General features: G+C 41.5%; 1 protein-coding gene across 1 annotated transcript in view; it reads left to right on the forward strand.

Annotated features, from left to right (window-relative positions):
- The window catches only part of LOC141658812 (uncharacterized), a 33197-nt gene extending 17597 nt beyond the window's left edge, over positions 1 to 15600 (forward strand). Inside the window, exon 2 of the mRNA XM_074465615.1 lies at positions 15353 to 15600. Coding sequence (XP_074321716.1) covers positions 15353 to 15600 — 248 coding nt within the window. The remainder of the gene's footprint in view (positions 1 to 15352) is intronic.
- The last annotated feature ends 3517 nt before the right edge of the window (positions 15601 to 19117 follow it).

The raw sequence follows: 19117 nt of genomic DNA on the forward strand, positions 1-19117 counted from the left end.
CAAATAAAGGCAACCCAAGAAACCACCCAACCAACCACTCCCCACCAATCCTTGAGCATTGACCATGAATGTGAATTTGAGGTAATGACCTTTGATGAAGAAGATGAAAAGTGGGAAGAGCCAATCTCTTTGAGCTCTTGTGAGTATGAAAGTGTGGTATTTGATGAAGAAGATATGAGGTTGAGTATGCCAAATACTCTTAGCCTTTGTGAGTATAAGGGTGTGACTTTTGATGTGTACATTAAGGTGTTGGAGAAAGAGTTAATGAAGAGTAGTGAAGCTCCTATCTATGATTCGTATGAAGATAGCGATGATGACAAGCCTATGGAAGAAGCTTGTGCCGAATATGTGTCTTGCAATGAAGAAGGGGAATGGAGTTATGATATTGCCTTACTTGAGGAGCCCATTCTTGAGAAATTTGAGGTATGCTTCTATGAAGAAGATGAATTCCTCTCTCCTATTGACCATGAAGACCTTTTTGCACCCACCATGGAACCTATGATTGTTGGAGATGATATGGTGGATCTTCTCCAAAAAGTCAAATCATCATATAAAGGGTACTTGGTGGAGAACCTCAAGAACAAAATTGCAAATGAACGTGCTTGTGGAGGTTTGGCACCCACAATATCAATTCCAAAGCTACCTCATCATCATTGTTATGAGAATTCTCCTTCTACTCTTGAAGGATTGATAAATCCAAATGCTATCACCATATTTGAGGGAGACGGGAGAGAATGGAAGCCTCCCGATGACAAGAATTTTAAGCTTGCTATTTTGAAGAACCAAGAAGGCTATGGTGGAAAGGCCAAAGAGAAGGGGAGAAATTTCCATAAGAAGCCCCTTGTGGAGTATTGGCTATATTCTATTTTGAAGTGGCCAAGGTCCTACTTGTGCTTATTTGAAGATTGTGCTCAAGTCTTTGACCGATTATTGAGAGCATTGAGCAACATGGACAACATCAATAACCATGACAACAAGGAATGAGTTTGGTGGAGTCCTCCCTCAAACCACAATTTGTAAGATACCATTTCCTTTAGCTTTGCATTACTTTTACACTTGCATTTAGTTATATACATATACATTTAGCTTGCATTTGTATTGCATTTATATTAGTTAGTTCATATAGTATAGTTTGCATTGTAATATATCTCACATGATTCATGTAGATAGTTGCATATAAATTAGAATTCATGCATAGTCACTAATGACCAATCCTATTCTTTTCTACACTAGAGATAGTGTTTAAATCGGTTTGTGGAGGTTTGATCATAGGTGACCATAGCTTAATAGAAAACATGCATCATATAGTATAGTTTAGATTGCATTCATTTGTTATATATGTCATATAGAATTGCATTTAGTTAGAGCATGCATTCATTCATATCATATCATTGCATTTGTACTTTATTTCCATAAAATCAAAAATCCAAAAAACATGTATTTTTTTTTTCATTCCTACTCCTACATGTACATTGAGGATAATGTCCAAAATAAAGTGGGGGATGGGAATTTATATTCCAAAATACATAAAAATTTAAAAAATTTAAAAAATCCCAAAAATATGTTCTTTAATTTCATAAAATCAAAAACCATAAAAGTTGAAAAATTGAAAAATCCAAAAACATGTTCATTTCCTTTGTAGTGTAGTCATGTATATATTGTTGTATATATTGTGTTTGTTCTATCCTTGTTCACATTGATTGACTACGCCACATCCGAGACATGAGGATATTGAAGACCGCATGGTATGATCTTTCCAATCTCCTTTTTCCTCTCTATGTTAATGACTATGTGGCTTTATTTTGATTAATGCGGTATAACAATGTGAATCTAGGACTTGCATTTAGTTTATATGTCATATTAGTTGGTAGAATCATTTGCATTAGGATGTATAAATGTTAGTTGCATCATGGCATGTTAGAAAATTTTGCGAAACCGTCTACTTGGGAAGCTTGACAAGTGTATATAGGCCCTAGTAGATGCTTTTTCTTCTTAAGACTTTTCTTGTTAGAATACTTGTAAAACACCCTAGGATGTGTCATGCTAGTATCCTTTGACCCATGGATTAAGGCCCAGTCAAGAGTACCTTGTAGTGTGATAACTCCTTGGCTACCGTTTATTCCAAGGTGACCCTTGAAACCATGCATCCATCCATCCATCATCCATGTTCTACCACATTTTTTTCATCAAAGGGAATGGACACAAAAAGAAATCAATTTAAGTTCAATGAAATGAAAATTGAAAGAAAGTTTGCAAAAATGCATCAAATGAAAAGAGGCGCAAAAATAGAACTCCTAAAGCTTCAAATATAAGGCACCCTCGCTACATATGGGGTGACTTTGAAAATGTTCAAAAAGAAAATGCGAAAAGTTGAAAAGTTGTCAAGTGTTGAAATGCCAAAAATCAAAAGAAATGGCAAGAAAGTGTTCTCAAATGTTATATGCCACAAGAAGTTGGGGGGAAAAATCAACAACAAAAGCAAACTCCCAAAGTGAAACTCAAATATCTATTGATCCCTTTATCCATCGTATCCATTTTTGTGCATGGTAGAGAGGGGACGACCCTTCTTCTTGTCTAGGCAAGAGGGGGAATTCCGCGATCCTCCAGTGTTTCTAACACCATAGGGAATCTATTCTTGACAAAAGCATTTAACGATTGAGGACAAAGGTACCCTAGCTTGACACAACTTGGAGGTGATTTATTGGTATCCTTCTAGGCTTAGTAGTTTGAAGAAATTGCATCTATGAAGAAATGTGTACCCTTGAATTGCTTCCCTTGTAGATAATTTCCGCCACTTAGATGAGGAAAGTGGCTATTCTTTTGTAGATGCATCCATTATTTGATTTTGTGTGCTTAATGTTTGGATGTGTCACCATTTTGGCAAGACCCACCTTGCCTTGCAAGAAGGTATCCTACCTCATGGTTGTCTTGTTGTGAGTTGAAGGGGCGGAGTGAGACCCGCTAATTGTCTCATATCGGCTATATTAGTAGGTTAGTTTAAATAAGGGTCTAGTTTTAGTCACCTCTTTACTCGGGACGAGTAAAGGTTCAGTTTGGGGATATTTGATGTGAACATTATTTGCGCACATTTAGTCCCCTAATTGAGCCTATTTTGCATACTATTATAGCATTTCATGGCCATTTTATCCGTCAAAACCTTCCTATTTGCTTTTCTATCGCATTTCATATGTTTTGTAGAAAAGGAGATAATAAGGCGGAAATTCCCGTCTTTCGTGCATATTTGGAAGCTTATTGATGATATTAGATGGACTAGTATGAAGAGGAGGCAAGAATGATGACCAACTATATAGGAATAAAGTGTATATAGAAGGATCAAAGGGTTAAAAGTAAGAATGACGAGAGGGAAGGCATTACAAGAAGAAATCGCTCAAAAACCGAACCAAGGGTTGCTCCTTTGGCTCTGAAAATATGCTAGATGGAACAGCGTCGAAAAAACAAGTGATCTAGGCTTTTGAATCACTCCAATAGGAGTCCGGATGAGAAAATGACGTCCGTTTTACAATCCGAGCTCAAACAAAGAAGCTGTTCGCCAAGACGCCCGTCTTCCCCTCAAGACGCCCGTCTTCCTCAAGACGCCCGTCTTCCCCTCAAGACGCCCGTCTTCCCCACAAGACCCCCGTCTTTTGGCTGGGAAAAACAAGAAAATTCACTGGAAGAGAATCCGCCCGTCTTCTCAGGAATCCGCCCGTCTTCTCAGAAGACGCCCGTCTTCCCCCAAAGACGCCCGGGCAGAATCTCCAGAATCTGCCAGTCTTCTCTCAAAGACGCCCGGGCCCAGACCACCGAATCCGCCCGTCCCGTGCCTAAGACGCCCGGATTCCAAGGCAGCACAATTTCATCTTCTTCAAGCCTCAATGAAAGATGCCCATCGTTCGAAAAATACCGGCGTTTCCCTGTTCAAATCTAAAAAGTGCAATTACTAATTTAGCCTTAGTTAACCTAATGAATCCCTACTATAAATACCCCATTTGTAATAATGGGATCTCAATCAAGTTTTGAGAGTAGAAAGTTTCCTTAGATTAAATCAAGCTTTCTTAGATTAGATTAGGAGTAGATTAGAATAGATTGCTCTTTAATCTTTCCACAAATCTCACATTAATCTCTCCTTAATTATTGTTCAAGTTTATTATTCAAGTTTATTATTGGGTAATTGAAGATTATTGGGTTTATTGGGAGATTGACAACCTTCCATCAATCATCAAGTTCTTCTATTATTCTTTGCTTTATTGTTTGGATCATCTTAAGTTGGTATAATTCCTTTACTCTTTACTCTTTATTGTTCATTTCTTCATTTCATTATCATGTTTATACTTGTTGTGATGATTGACACCATTAATGACATGTTTCCCATGATAATGAGTGAGTAGTTATTTAGCCAGGATTAATGAGTAATTAGGGGAAACCAACACGGGATTGATTCATGCTTAATCTAATATGTTCACATGATTAAATTGCTTGCTTGTTGTGATGTCAACTTTATGCACATGTTATGTTTGATGAAATGCCAAGCCTATGAATCCTTGCATTTACAACCATCTCTTATCTATTCAACTTGACTTGTAAGATATAAAATAACTCGAGTCTTGTTAGACCATGCATAGAAGTTGAATAGGAAGAAAGTAAGTCGACTTGTAGGTGTTGTACAATCTAATCGATTCGGCTCCGGGACCCAACTCTTCCTATGAACCGTAAGACATAAACCAACTCGGTTCCTCCACAACATTAATTGCTTGCAACTTTGTAAACATGTTTGTATGATCAACACCATGAATCCCCTATGACCCCATGACATCCTAGTGCTTTTAATCATTTGTTTACATCTCTCTTTTATTTTTGTTTTACTTTATTGCTTGCATTAGCCTAGGACACAACTACAAACCCAAACCAATTGTGACACTAGCATAAATTGAGATAGATAGACTTAGAACCCAAAGCACACCGTCCCATGGATCGACCTCGACTTACCACTAACTAGTTGTATGTTGAGTATTATAAATGTGTTTTGATTGGGCGTACAACGACACGCCCACGTCAGTATTATTGGACCATAATGGAATCCGATTGCATCAAATACGTAAGACATTGCCACAATTGCCAAATCTTCGGGAATGTACAACATGTCCCTCCTTCATTGCTCTATACGATGACATCTCCTTGGCCATTTTCTGCCTTGGGAATTGACATAATCGGGAAGATAACCCCCGCCGGAACAGGAGGTCACTGTTTCATCCTAGTGGCAATCGACTATTTCACCAAATGGGTAGAAGCGGCTTCCTACACTAGTCTCACGGCTAAAAACGTGGCAAAGTTCATACAAAACAACATCATCTGTCGATATGGTTGCCCACATGAGATCATTAGTGATAATGGATCACATTTCCAAGCTGAGACGGAGCAATTGCTAGCCAAGTACAAAATTAGACATCACCACTCTTCGCCCTATAGACCACAAACTAATGGCGCGGTAGAGGCAGCAAACAAGAACGTTGTCACGATTCTCAAGAAAATGACTGACAACTATCGAGATTGGCCAAGCAAGATACCCTTTTCTTTGTGGGGATATCGTACATCTGTTAGGACGCCCACTGGGGCTACTCCTTTCTATTTGACCTACGACATGGAAGCCGTACAACCAGTCGAGCTAGAGATACCATCCTTGCGTATTTTACTCGAAAGTCAAATCCCAGAAGCCGATTGGAAGAGGGATAGATATGAAGAACTCATCCTCCTGGATGAATGTAGGCTACGCGCCTTGCATAACGTCCAAACATATCAAGCACGTATCAAACGAGCTTTCAACAAAAGGGTTAAGCCAAGAAACATCAAGGAAGGAGACTTAGTACTCAAATCGGTTAGAGCTCTTTTACCTGTTGACCCACGAGGAAAATTCAAACCTAATTGGGCCGGACCATTCCTAGTCAAGTCCATACTTCCAGGGGGTGCGGTTAGAATCACAGACCTAGATGGGAATGAATTTTCAAACCCAACAAACCTCGACCAACTAAAACGATACTATGCCTAGAATAGGAACAAAAACGCGCCTCGCGTAACCTCACGTGTCGCTCTTGTGGCACTAAATAAACGGCCCCTGGCCAAGCTGAAATAAGCTAGTGTCACTTTGCTCTTGCATTCTGACAAATTTGTCATCCTCATATCATCAAATAAACTAAATTCGCACCTTCAGAGTAAGTAAAAAGCTCATGCTTATTTTCTAAGTTCATTACGAGCTCTTGCTTAGAACAATTATTCTTTTACATTTACTCGAACTACGCGCAAGGGTTTGATTTCATTTTCTAAATGAATACGTAGGCAATCCTTCACAGGATACAACCCATTATTTTAAAATGTGAATAGAAGGACATTTGCATTGCATTTGGAATTTCACAAGAATAATAAATAGAAAATCGCGACGGTTTCATAACCATTTAACCTTTTTTTATTTCATTTATTTTCTAGTAAATAGTACGCTACATAATAAAAATAAAATAGGCTAGGATTCTAAAAACCCCACCTTTTTTTACAACAATATTAATAATAATAAATAATAAATAAAGACTCGGGCTATTCTTCCATCTTCCCTTTGCCCTTGTCATTCTTGTCATACTTCTTGTCACGACCTCGAGCCGGACGCTCTTGCGCCACTTCGGACCTAATCACCAACGGTGTTTCTCGAGGCCTAGACTTCCCGTTCTTTCCAATCACCATATCCACGACAGGAAAGGTCTTCGGTTTCTTCGAAGGATGAACAACTCGAAACCCGGCTTCTTCCTCTCCCTCGGTCAGATGTTTCTCTTTCTCCTTTTCCACCTCGCGCACCTTTTAGTCAACGGGCTCGCGCTTCCTCAATCTCTCGCGCTCTTCCGGAGTAGTAGCTTTCCTCCATCGCAGATAAGAATCCGACACCCACAAGGCATTAGCAGAAGAGTTCAAGAACCATGCATTTCTTTGAGCCCATTTAATGGCCCACTCCCTTCGGCTCTCTGTAGTAAGCGCCACAGCAGTCTGCGGGACAGTATCAAGCTTCGAAATCATCTGTTTTAGTCCAACATGTCTCATCAGCCTTTCCGGGAAGATGCACACCATGAATTCCAAGCCAGGAATGCGCACGGATCGAGTAGGATCCAAAGAAGACACTCCAGTGACAGATTTGAGGTGCCACCACGGTACAATCCACCTAATTAAAGGGCCATCATCACTCTTCAGTTTGTTCTCCCAATAATTGCAGACTCGGGTGAAGTCCACCATGTAAAGCCTGGTCCTCATCGCAATCGAACGAGCATGATAGGAAGGAACATGAACTGGGGGCTCGATCAATCGAAGTCGTTCCATAAGCCAAACCTACCAAAAGCGGGTATTAGACAAAAAAAAAACAAAAAACCAAAAAGAGAAAGAAAAAGAAAGAAAAAAGAAGAAAATGTTCTTTTACCTGCAGAATGACGAGACTTCCCAAATACGGTAGGTCACGGTTGGCTTTCCTATTATCCAAACCCAACAGGATCTCTTCTAGGCATAAACAAGCTGGGCTCCTGCACAGCTCCATTTGCTCAACAAGGCCCAGAAGACGGGGATCACCTCTCAAGTCTTCATCAACATGCCCTCGAAAGACATACACATGCAACAAGCAAAACCCGAATCCCCTTCGCCTAGCAACATAAGAAACGGTGGGGTCAGCCCTGTTAATAAATCGGTCAATGAAGTCCAACATTCGCACTCCCTTCGAGGTCACTAGACGGTCAACCTCAAGTCTAGTCAACCCAAGCAAGTCTCTAAATTTGTTCTTGTACCCTTGCGAAGTAGAAGGAATGGCAGGCAAGTGTTAAGGGTCCCACCCACCAATCGCAGCAATTTCTTCAGGAAATGGGCAAATATCGCCTCCAGGGAACGCAAAAACATGGTAATTCGGGTCCCAATAATCAAGACAAGCATCCAAGAACGGTTTAACAACCTTGATAAGCTTTAAACTCAACAATGATCCAAGATTATAGGCGCCCATATCATATTTCTCCATGTTTGAAAATTCGTTGGTCCATTCCTTTAAGCGAATCTCCAAAGTATTCATGATGAGAGATTATTTTGATAATTTTATGTAATAAGACGAAGAAGAGACGGAAGAATTGTGTGAATAAAAGCTCTATCAACGTCTCTATTTATACTAATTTCTGTTTCCAAAAATCTGCCAAGACGGAACCACCTGGGAACAGGCGCAGCACCTACTGCGCCTCTTTAAAGGGACGCAGCTCATGCTGCGCCTCTTCCTCAGTTACACTTCTGTGATTTTCCGTGTTGGATCTTTCCTAATTCCGTGACGAATAATTTCCTATTCCTATGGGTTATTATTTTGGTAAATACAAGGAAATCACCATATTTCGTGTTTCCTAATTCCGCGGACACGCATTTCGAGGCGACATCGACATTTTCGCAGTTTTATCACACTTGCACATTTTCATTTTAAGAAATAATTTTTATTTTAAATTCGTTATTTTTTAGGAAATAATTTTCATTTAATTCATTTCAAATGTATATATTTATTTCATTTATATATTTCTTTTATTCCTTTTTCATTTCATTTCTAACTTATAGGTTTCTATTTTTTTCTTTTTTTAGGGGTAACCCTCCCTACCGTCCGGTCATTTTTCCGTGCTTTTGAGTCTTTCGTTTTGCGCTAATTCAGGCCATATGTATATACAAATGTATGTTTTGCCTGATTTCTATATAAATTTCGGCAGCATGACGGCGTAAACCGTCATCTACCAAACCTGTTCAAAGCTAACCTGCAGATACAAGCAACACAACCCAGCAGTAAAGGCACTCAAGCAATCTTATATACAACTCAAAAAGGGGAAATGTGCAACAAACTGGGGGCTCGCGCCCCAAACAAAGTCCGAAATGTTCAAAATGAAGGTCAAAATGTACAGATGTGCAAAATACAGCCAACAAACGAACAAAAACAAAACTAAACTACTGTCGGTCGCCCTCCAGCTCCGCAACTCTTGCCGCGAGAGCAGCAATCTCGGCGTCTCGAACCTCGAGCTCCCTCAACAAGTGAGCTGTCTCCTCCCGAGACTGGGCCAACTCTCGCTCCAGCTCACGGTCCCCCTGTAAACAATAAAATTGGCTCATGTCAGTCATTTCAAGAAATTACAAGAAAGTGGAAAATCGAAATTCAAAAATGAAATCGACACAAGGTTCATACCTGACGGCCTCGACCGCCGACAAGTGCCTTGACGGCAGTAGCTCGCAGCCGGTTGGCCACCCTCCATAATGCCACGAACCGAGACGGCGCAACCTGGATTTTCAAAAAAGAAGTTCTCAAATAATTGAACAGACAATCAAATGTGTTCTTACACAAAAGTAATGTAAATTGGAGGCTCACCCTCTGAATCAGATGCTGCCAATAGTCCAGGCCAGCATCTGTCACAGCCACGTCAAAGTCACGCAGCTCGGAGATCGTCGTCCTCCCGGTCGCGTCAGTGTACTCGAGGGTCTCGGGGTACTCTGGGGGCTTGATGCCCGCCGCCTCAACCTCCTGCGAAGTCAAATGGTTCTCATTAATCGATGATCTTTCATCGTAATTCTCAGAATCAAGAATAAAGGAGAGAAAATATACTCACCACTACCGGCCAGTACGCCAACCTCCCGTAAAGGAACGCCGAGTAGTCCTCGCCAGGAAGAAGCAGGGCGTCACCACCGACGCCAGCCAAGTCGGCCTCCCTCTCAGCCTCAGAAGGCTCCCTGAACATCGTCCTAGGAGGATCGATGGGAACCGTCAACACATCCCGAGAGCTTTGACGAGCCAAACGCTCGCCCAAGTACCACACAGGACCCATCGACGTTCTCAACAGTAGCCGGCTCGAGCTCCTAGGTCGAAGGACCTCAGCCACAAAAGGAGGCGCGTCAGCGTACTCCGCCCAAGGCCTGGGCACCCACTGGGACAAGACAAACAAAGGATCATTCTTATGATCGATAAAAGCAATGAAGAAGCAAATGAATATAAGTGAGATGCTTACGCTGTCCAGCTAAAGAGCGTTCACGTCCCGCCGGTAGACACCGTGAGAAGAACGCTTGCTCTTCGTCCTGCACATCACCCAATCCCTTACCACGGGATAGGCCTTCTCCAACGGCTCCGTCCTCTTGGGCGCGAGGTCCGGAAAGTAGGAGTACACCCACGCCTGTGAAGCAAATAGTCAATGGCGATCTTTCGTGATTTGATAAAGAAAGGAATTGATTTTAGTCTAAATGAAGGTTCATACCTCCAACAGTAGTCCAGGTCCGACAGCGCCAGGAGAAGTCCTCTTCTCCATCAACTCCGGACGAACCATGGCTCTCATGAAGCGGATGAGGACCGCAAAACCAGCAGTGACCCAGTCCCAACGCCCTAGGGAGCTCAGGTCAGAAAGGAAGGGAAGAAGCTTCGTCGACAGCCTCTCTCCCTTGTCTCCGAGGAAAATCGAAGACAGAAACCACCAAAGCCACAAGCGAGCACTCTGCTCAGCAGTACATGGAGGAGGAGTCGTCTCCCTCCCGTCAATCGTCACCAGCGCCGGGATCTTTCCCGCAAAGTAGTCTCGAACGTAGGAGCTGGGCACCAAACCCGGCACTGTGACAGCCCTCGGCGACAATTTCCAGCCGATCAACCTCCTAGCCTCGGCCGAGTCCACCCTCATGGCAGTCTCCGGCCACTCCACAACCTCAGACCCGCATGGCAGACCAGAAATCATGTCGTAATCCTCCAGAGTGACTCCCACCTCACTAAAAGGCATGTGAAAAGTGGAAGTCGTATCCCGGAATCGGTCCAAGAAAGCGCGGACCAGGCTAAGGTTAGCCCGCAGCTTCCTCTTCGCGATACCCCTCCAGGCCTACACCAAAGCACCGAACGCTCCGCGCTCGATCATGGCGCGCTCCTCCACCGACAGCCGCTCGTAGCACTCCATCACTGTCGTGTAACCCGAGAACGACCTGATGTTCCCGGCCTCCTATTGTGATTTGAAACAAAGCTATATTTAGTTTTTGAAATAAAATTGGAAGAGATATGAACAAATGAAAGAAGGAAGAAGGTGATGAGTAGTGAATTCCTATTTACCAAGCTCTTCACCGTCCTGTAGGACAGGTGACCCTCTGCAGCCCAAAGCAGGTGCCTACTCTCCCAAGTCTCAGCCCACTCGGGTGCTCCCCTCAGCTGACGACCTCCTCGTCCAACGTTGGCCCGTCTCGGGGCCTCCTCCTCCTCAACAGCCTCCTCCTCATGGATCTCGTCCCCAGCAGCCATCACCGCAGCGGTGAAAGCTTGCTCCAAAGCCTCCTCGACCACGGCAGTGTCTATCTCCATGGGAGCTCTCCCAGAGGTAGAAGCCTCATCACCTGCAACATTAAAGTATTTTAGGCCGCGTCACGTGACGACAAGCCTTAGTTAAGGGATTTTCGAGCCTTCGGAAGCCCTGAAATCGCTCTTTCTCGCCATCTTTGGCCATAATCTCACAAACCCGATCACTCATGTGGTAATTAGGGTTCAGTCCAGCCTAATTTGAAGCCTAGTTCCGGGTTCGAGCCGAAATTTTGGCAGCATTTCGTTATAACGGCGATTATGCCCTAGAAAAGTGTCCTGAAAAAGCCATCACAAACCAAAATTCCGAGATGGTAGGAAGTTTACCCATCATTCAAGGATCCCAAATATCAAGTTTCATCGCAAATGGGCAATCCTAAGGCTATTTTCGAAGCAATTTACGGTTTAGCTGTGAAACCGTCTCAAATTCACTCAAATGCTCAAAATTCAACGAAAATTCGAGACAAATACATGGTTATGTTCCTTATATTACCAATTATCCGTTTCTAATACCAATTTCACAAGGCAAATCCATTTGGGGGAAAAGCCCCAAATTTTCGATCAAATTGGGTCAAAAACCCTAATTTTTTCGATCCAAATTGAGCAAATATGGAAGATTAATGCAAGAATGAGACACATACCTCTATTAGTCATGATTAATGCAAGCTTTTGGATCAAACCTTGGCGTAAATGGTTAGGATTTGAGAGAGTATTGTGTGATTTGTGTTTCGAAACAAATGAAATAATCCCTCTGTTTATCGCGTTTTTACGCAGAAGACACACCTTTGGAAACAGACGCAGCAGGCGCTGCGCCTCTTCCAAGAGACACAGCTCTTGCTGCGCCTCTTCCTGGTGTTCCCTCCTTACGATTTTTCAAAAAATTCGTTATGAGTTCGTTATTTGTGGGCCCATCTTTGGTGCGCCTCTTCCCCGATGCTATTTTATCTTTTTGGTCCGTTTGACGATTATCTTTCGTTTCGGCCCTGATTATCTTTCGTTCCGGCCCACATTTCTAAGTCAACAGCAGACTATTACACGTTATTCGTTGCTTCCAAGACTTCGCTTGTCACAACGAGCACTTATTCCTTCACAGGTGTTTCGACACGCCTTCATTGTATTTCCCCAACGAGAGTAAGCGGATAGACTTTCCCTCTCGAGACATGGAGATCAACATCAACCCCAATTCTTCCGAAGTTTGTTTGAAGCTGAACACAAGCAGATTTCTCCCAGCAGTTCCCGACTGTGTCCTGCTGTCTACTCCCGATATCGCATTTTGTTTTCCCTGGAGTTCCAAAGAATCTCAGGTATGATTTCTTCTTATGGCTGGCGAGTCTCCTTACGTAGTCTAATGGACTTTAAACGACCCTCCCCGATAGTCGACAGACTCTAAAATGTTCCCGATGACAGGTCCTTGGCTCAGACCCCTTGAGCCGCCTCGCGTCGCCATAGTCGTCAGGTTGTAATCTTCGATTGACCTGATGGCTATACTTTGACTTTCGCCTTGTCCAAGCCTCAGTCAAAGTGGGGGCTCTGTAGATACCTCATTTCTGCACCTCCCGCAAACCACCCGGTTATGATTGGGCCGCATGTTTGGTACGCAGAACGATTTGTGACAGTTCGTAAGTTTATCGTCAAGTGATCGCTCAAATATTAATGTCTACCTCTTAGTTGTCATCTACGTGCCGATATGGTCGTTTTGACAGTAATTAGAGTACATTTGGAGTCCGGGCCTAAAACCGTCTTCATTTTCTGATAGCCGTTAAATCCCGAGTCAGAATGTTCTGGAATGTTCCGGATATTTCTATTCCATATTTCATAATCTTTATTCTTTGGTAAATAATTTCCCGTAATATTCACACAAAATATTAAGGAAAACCGAATTATCTCTTTATTCCATAATTTAAACACGGAAATCTTTCTTTCGCAGGAGGAAACCACTTGGGAACAGACGCAGCAGGTGCTGCGCCTCTTCAAGAGACGCAGTGGCTGCTGCGCCTCTTCCCTGGTCATTTTCTGCGTAATTTTCGTATCTTGTTCATATCTTTCCGAGATTCACTTCCAAAGAGTCTCCGAAACCCTATTCCTTCACGTGATTAGTATAAATAGGAGCCTTTGCTCCTCATATTTCTCACGCGAGTGTCCGCCCTTCTCTTCTCCCTTTGCATTCTAGACCTTTGTTCTTACTTTTTGGCGCCTACGTGCTTGAACATTCGACCACGTAAGCTCGGATCCTTCTGAGTACCAGCCTCATTTGCATGACCGACCAATTTGACCAACTCCACAATCAATCAACTTAATCAACTTTATTCGTTTTCCTCTTACGAGGGCACTTTCTTTACATTCGAGTCGAGCATCGCTAATCGATAACTTAGTTCATCTCGTTTCCTCAAACATGTAAGTCTGAGGGTGTATAATCTCTCTTTTATTATTGTTATTTACTTTTTGTATCATTAATGTAAGGTTTATGTCGAAAATATTCATTAAAACCGATTTCTAAAACCCTTTGTTTAAAACCCTTTTTACGGATTTTCAGAAGACAAACTGTCGAGAAAGGACGGAGCAACTGCTGCGCCTCTTCGAAGGAGCGCAGTTCCTGCTGCGCCTCTACATGAGGTTGCCGCAGTTCCTGCTTCCTTTCTTCTTCCTTCGTCCTCTGTAATTCGTCAAGTATTTGTTTTGTTTCGTTTGTTCTTTAATTCTTTATTATCGTAGCACAATAATTTCGCATGTATATTGTTTATCATTCATTAGCACATAATTTATCATAAATTCGACTTAAATCCCAAGTAATCAATATTTGCGGGTTCTCGTCATTAAACTCAATTCGGGTTTTCGAGATTCAATTCATCAATATTGAGTTTCTGGAATTCATCATTGACATATTTACATCTGTTATTTGTCATATCTATCATATATTCGTCATTAATCCGTTGTATTTAACCTAATTAATTGATTTAGTTTGTTAACTTGTTAATAATTCTCATTAATCTTATTAATTCGTTTAATTCCGTCTCATCCATGTTTTATTGTTTTTATGACCCTCATTCACATGTAAATAACCTATTAATCACTTTCATCCGAGTAAATAATTTAATCAATCATTAAATTTACCGACGAGTATTAACAACACGCAATTAAAACTTCACGGCTAGAATTCGGTCGAGAACAGACGCAAAGAATCGCTGCGCTGTTCAAAAGACGCACTCTATTGCTTTGTCCCGGTTGAATTCTGTCTCTGAACTCCGTTTTTGCCTTGACTTAGTTATTTAGCTTACGTATTAATTAACTACTAATCGTTTTATCACCTTCTGTTTAATTTATTAATTCTTTCCTTTATTCGTTTTCTCAAATTATCCGTTTTAAAGGTATTTTCGACATAAATTGCCTATTCCATTGTAATTATTGTAATTTTCTTTATTGCAATTTTCTTTTTTGTATTTATCATTATTTCTTGTATCATTTGTATGCCTTCACATGTAATTGAGCATTAAATCCCACTTCGACATTAATTGTATGCTAACTAATTGTTAACCGACTTAGCCTAATTCTCACATGCTAGGATTAAAACTTGGATGTTGCATTGCATGCATATAATCGACGATATATCAAGTACGAATAACTTCCCTAATCATTAGTAGAGGCCGCTATCGAGGCGGGCGGGATTAGGTGTTCGATCAAAAGAGCTTCCTAATACGTACCCTCACCCCTTACTCCAGATCTCTGCGAACATCCGTGTTCATTGGCATCCACGAGAGTCATTCTAGACATAGAATGCTAAGGGTAACGAGTTCTTGGTGTTCATGTCTCTACTTTGTGTCTTGACATGGCACGAGGTATTCGAACGGTTCCAATTTCCCATAAAAATTGGTGACGACTCCAACAAAAATGCAAACGCTTGTTCTCTTCCTCCCAAGCGCCCCCGTGGGCCCCCCGCTGTCCACAACAGCAAGCAATGCATTCTCCTCCTGCAAGACAAACTGAATATTCACTTCAATATGGATGAAATGGTAGTCTGGTTCTCCAAAAATCGTGCTACTAGTCCTCTTCAGAAGCTAATTACTGGTGCGTGTTATGTGGGTGTTACTTATGCTATCTGGACTGTCAGGAATCAGGCCCGTCTTATTCAACAGGTGACTGCCCCACAGAGATTGATCAATCAAGTTTGTTCTGAGGTTTTGACGAGATGGAAGCATAGGAATGTGAAGCCACTGAAGCATGATGACCAGATTTGGATAGATAGTATCTCAATTTGTTCATAATGCTGTTTTAGTTTTGATTCCTTTTGATTGTATTCTTTCATAACTCTTGTGATACCCTATTTTTTTTTATTAATATATACTTACTCTTCACCAAAAAAAAAAAAAAAATAACTGCTCACCACCCCAGAATTGATCACCACAGTTTTTAAAACATTTAAACGGGGTCAGTACTAATTACACAATCAAAGCCACACTGAAACAATCATACAATCAGCTCACACACAAACCCAGTCTCCATCTCCAATCACCTCATAACTGACCACACACTAAAGTGTGTAGCCCTGCCAGAGTACCCATCGCAATAGATACTCCTCGCCGCCAGTGGGGGACCGCAGCCGTTCCCACCTAAGCCCCGCTCATCTCCATCGAGCGATAAACACATGTTCATTAATGTGCACATCCCTTCTGTGGCGGGTTCCACAGAAGGCGAATCAAGGGCGTGAAGCCACTCCCGCAAGTGACTCCACTCAGCCAGGGTCGCACCCCGAAGAACACAGACAAATAAACAGTAACCACAATACAACATCAACAACCGTCTGAAACAATCAACAATATGAAATTACAACCGTCTGAATCAATCAACAATCACTAACTACAGCACAATCACCACACATTATGTAACTAATACTGAGTAGGGAAACCCTACCTGGAACAGCAATCACAGAATCAGACGATCTAGCAGCTGTCTCAAAACCTCTCTTCTACGAACCCTCCACCTACACATTCATTCGTACAAATACTACCTTAATCATACAATCATAAAAACCCCCAAATCCCCAAATCTACCCAATTAGAGTTTTAACCAAACTCAATGAAACAATATAAAAACGGTACAAGGATCTTACCCATAATACGACGGTCTCAACGGCGTAAAGAACTTAACGATCCGACGACTCTAGCCATTAGGATTTGCCAACAACGCGACGAGAGAGAACTACATAACTTCTTTTTCTTTTGAAAGGTTTAGAAAGGTGAAAGGTGATTAAAGAAAATGACGGAAGCGTTTTATATTAATCTCTCGTTATTAGCAAAACCCGTCAAACAGACCCGTCAAACACACTTACTCGATCGAGTAAGGCACTTACTCGATCGAGTGCCCCCTACTCGATCGAGTACCCAACTTACTCGATGGAGTACCCTACAGGCAGACTACTGTTTTGCGTCAGAAACTTCTTACTCGACAGCGTAAACCCCACACGATAGAGTACCCTTAGACTCATAAAACCGTAGTAGTACAGTCTTACCTCCTTAAAAAGAACTTCGTCCCAGAAGTTCAACCCATACATAAAAACAAATCTACCAACTCGATTAAGACACAACAACGCAACTAAGAACTCAAAATAAAACCTCACCCTATAAAACATGAACTCTTAACACTAACTCCACCAACTACTCCTACCTCCACAACATGTCTCACGATATCGTATCAACTACATTATATCTCTCTCGACACTAACTCCATACACTACCAACACAAACGCTGCTAGCTCCGTAACATATCATCCACTAGAAAATCCAATATCAAGATACTCATAACATCAAACGGAATGTTACACTCTACCACCTTTAAAAGGAACTTCGTCCTCGAAGTTTACTCACACTCATAACATCATCATCCAACTATCAACACTATTGAAATATTCTCCCATTCCTAAACATCGAACTACTACAAGCACGGTCATGACCTTTAATAAAATCAATCAAAACAAATATCCGTCCTTTATGCTACACCAACACTCTACTTCCAATTATACTACCATATGCACAACCATCAAAATATCTTTTATCGCATCTTACTCCTCTTAAGATAAATGTTACGTCCTCGTAACTCACAAATACTAAATCCTAGCTATATCTTCTCATTATCCCCATCGCTACCGCATGTCAAAGATAACCACCTATAATCTAAACACTCGCCATGCATATATCTAAGGCTCTCTTACTTAAACAATTCGCATACTTCAATTCACTCGTCACACCACCTAACCTATACCTCAAAATCCTTAGCTTAACCAAAACTTCAATTGTTCCCTATTACTGCCACAACGACATAATCCTCTATACCTGCACCTATCTCCATACTCATAACTTACGATCCACAATTAGTACATACACTCACACTAGATCTTCAAGTTCTTTTCTTTCATTACCGCAAAACTCATACATAACTTAACATGACACAAATTCCCAACACCCTACACTCACTGTCTCAACGAAAGATTATGAACCACCTGCAGCTTTCAGATCATTACCACACATGTTCTACGAATCACTTGCCATGACTATGTGCACCGATGCCTCATCTACAATAAGATCAAATGTACTGTAACAACTTCTGACAACTGTGTCCCATCAATAGAAAATCACTATACCATGACAACAACGAAAACATATACAACTCTCTTTCATATCATACTCTACCCTCATTCCCAAACTTAACTGGTAAGAAATATCAATAAACAAAACAACTGTCTATCTGTACAAACTGAAACTCACAGGAAGCAACATCAAACAAAACAACAATTTATGTATAACTAGTATGTACTTTCGAAACTCGAATCATAATCATCCCGCCTACTCCACCGCAACCGGTGACGGCATCGCAACACCGCCATCAACAGCCACAGCGCAGTGCGAAAATACCCGCATCACAACACTAAGTATCGTGCCCGGATCACCACCCGAGGCACCACAACCACACTGATAGACATCGCAACATACACAATCCCATAAACACTGACTCAGAAATAACTTCTCGGACAAGAAAACTTACTCAAATCCACTTTACTAAATCACAACGCAACATATTATATGAATAAACGGATAAGCACCTCATGACCATTATCCCTACCATTTCACGAAATACACATGTATTATAAATACACATACAATTATAACTAACCATGCCAGGTCAATCAAACTATTACCATTCAATTAGGTTACCGTACTCAACATATAGAAAATTCATACAACAACTTTATAATTATCACACCATACTACTTCTTGTGAGGTCAAAACCTCACACAAACATTTATACACATCATAGACCCGTAATCACAAACAACTACTCAATCCTGATCACGTAAGTTATCACCTGACAAAGGTTACCTCTCACCCGAGCTTAACTCGTATGCCCGTCATAACACATTCTCCCATTCACATAACCAGCACCTTCTGCCATACATAACCATACAGCTAACACTCATTACCAGAGACCGCCTCTTAAGACTACGTCTTATACTTCCTCACAAACATACATATCAATTCGGTCTCTACAAAGTCAACCTCTTTAGAATTGCCATCTTTCCTATTTATCATCACCCTTAACCACTAGTGACAACACCTCCACACTACCACCGTTCGTACATCAAACTTCTTACACTCATCTCTAAACATCACAGTTTCTTTCCTATCTTTGGTTATCATCCCAAATAACGAACATCAAATACATCAACAAAAATCACCTCAACACTATTTCCAATTCAATCCTTAATTGTATCGTCACCCGACTCACCAC

Source organism: Silene latifolia, chromosome 1 (genome assembly GCF_048544455.1).
Source record: "Silene latifolia isolate original U9 population chromosome 1, ASM4854445v1, whole genome shotgun sequence".
Classification (NCBI taxonomy): Eukaryota; Viridiplantae; Streptophyta; class Magnoliopsida; order Caryophyllales; family Caryophyllaceae; genus Silene; species Silene latifolia.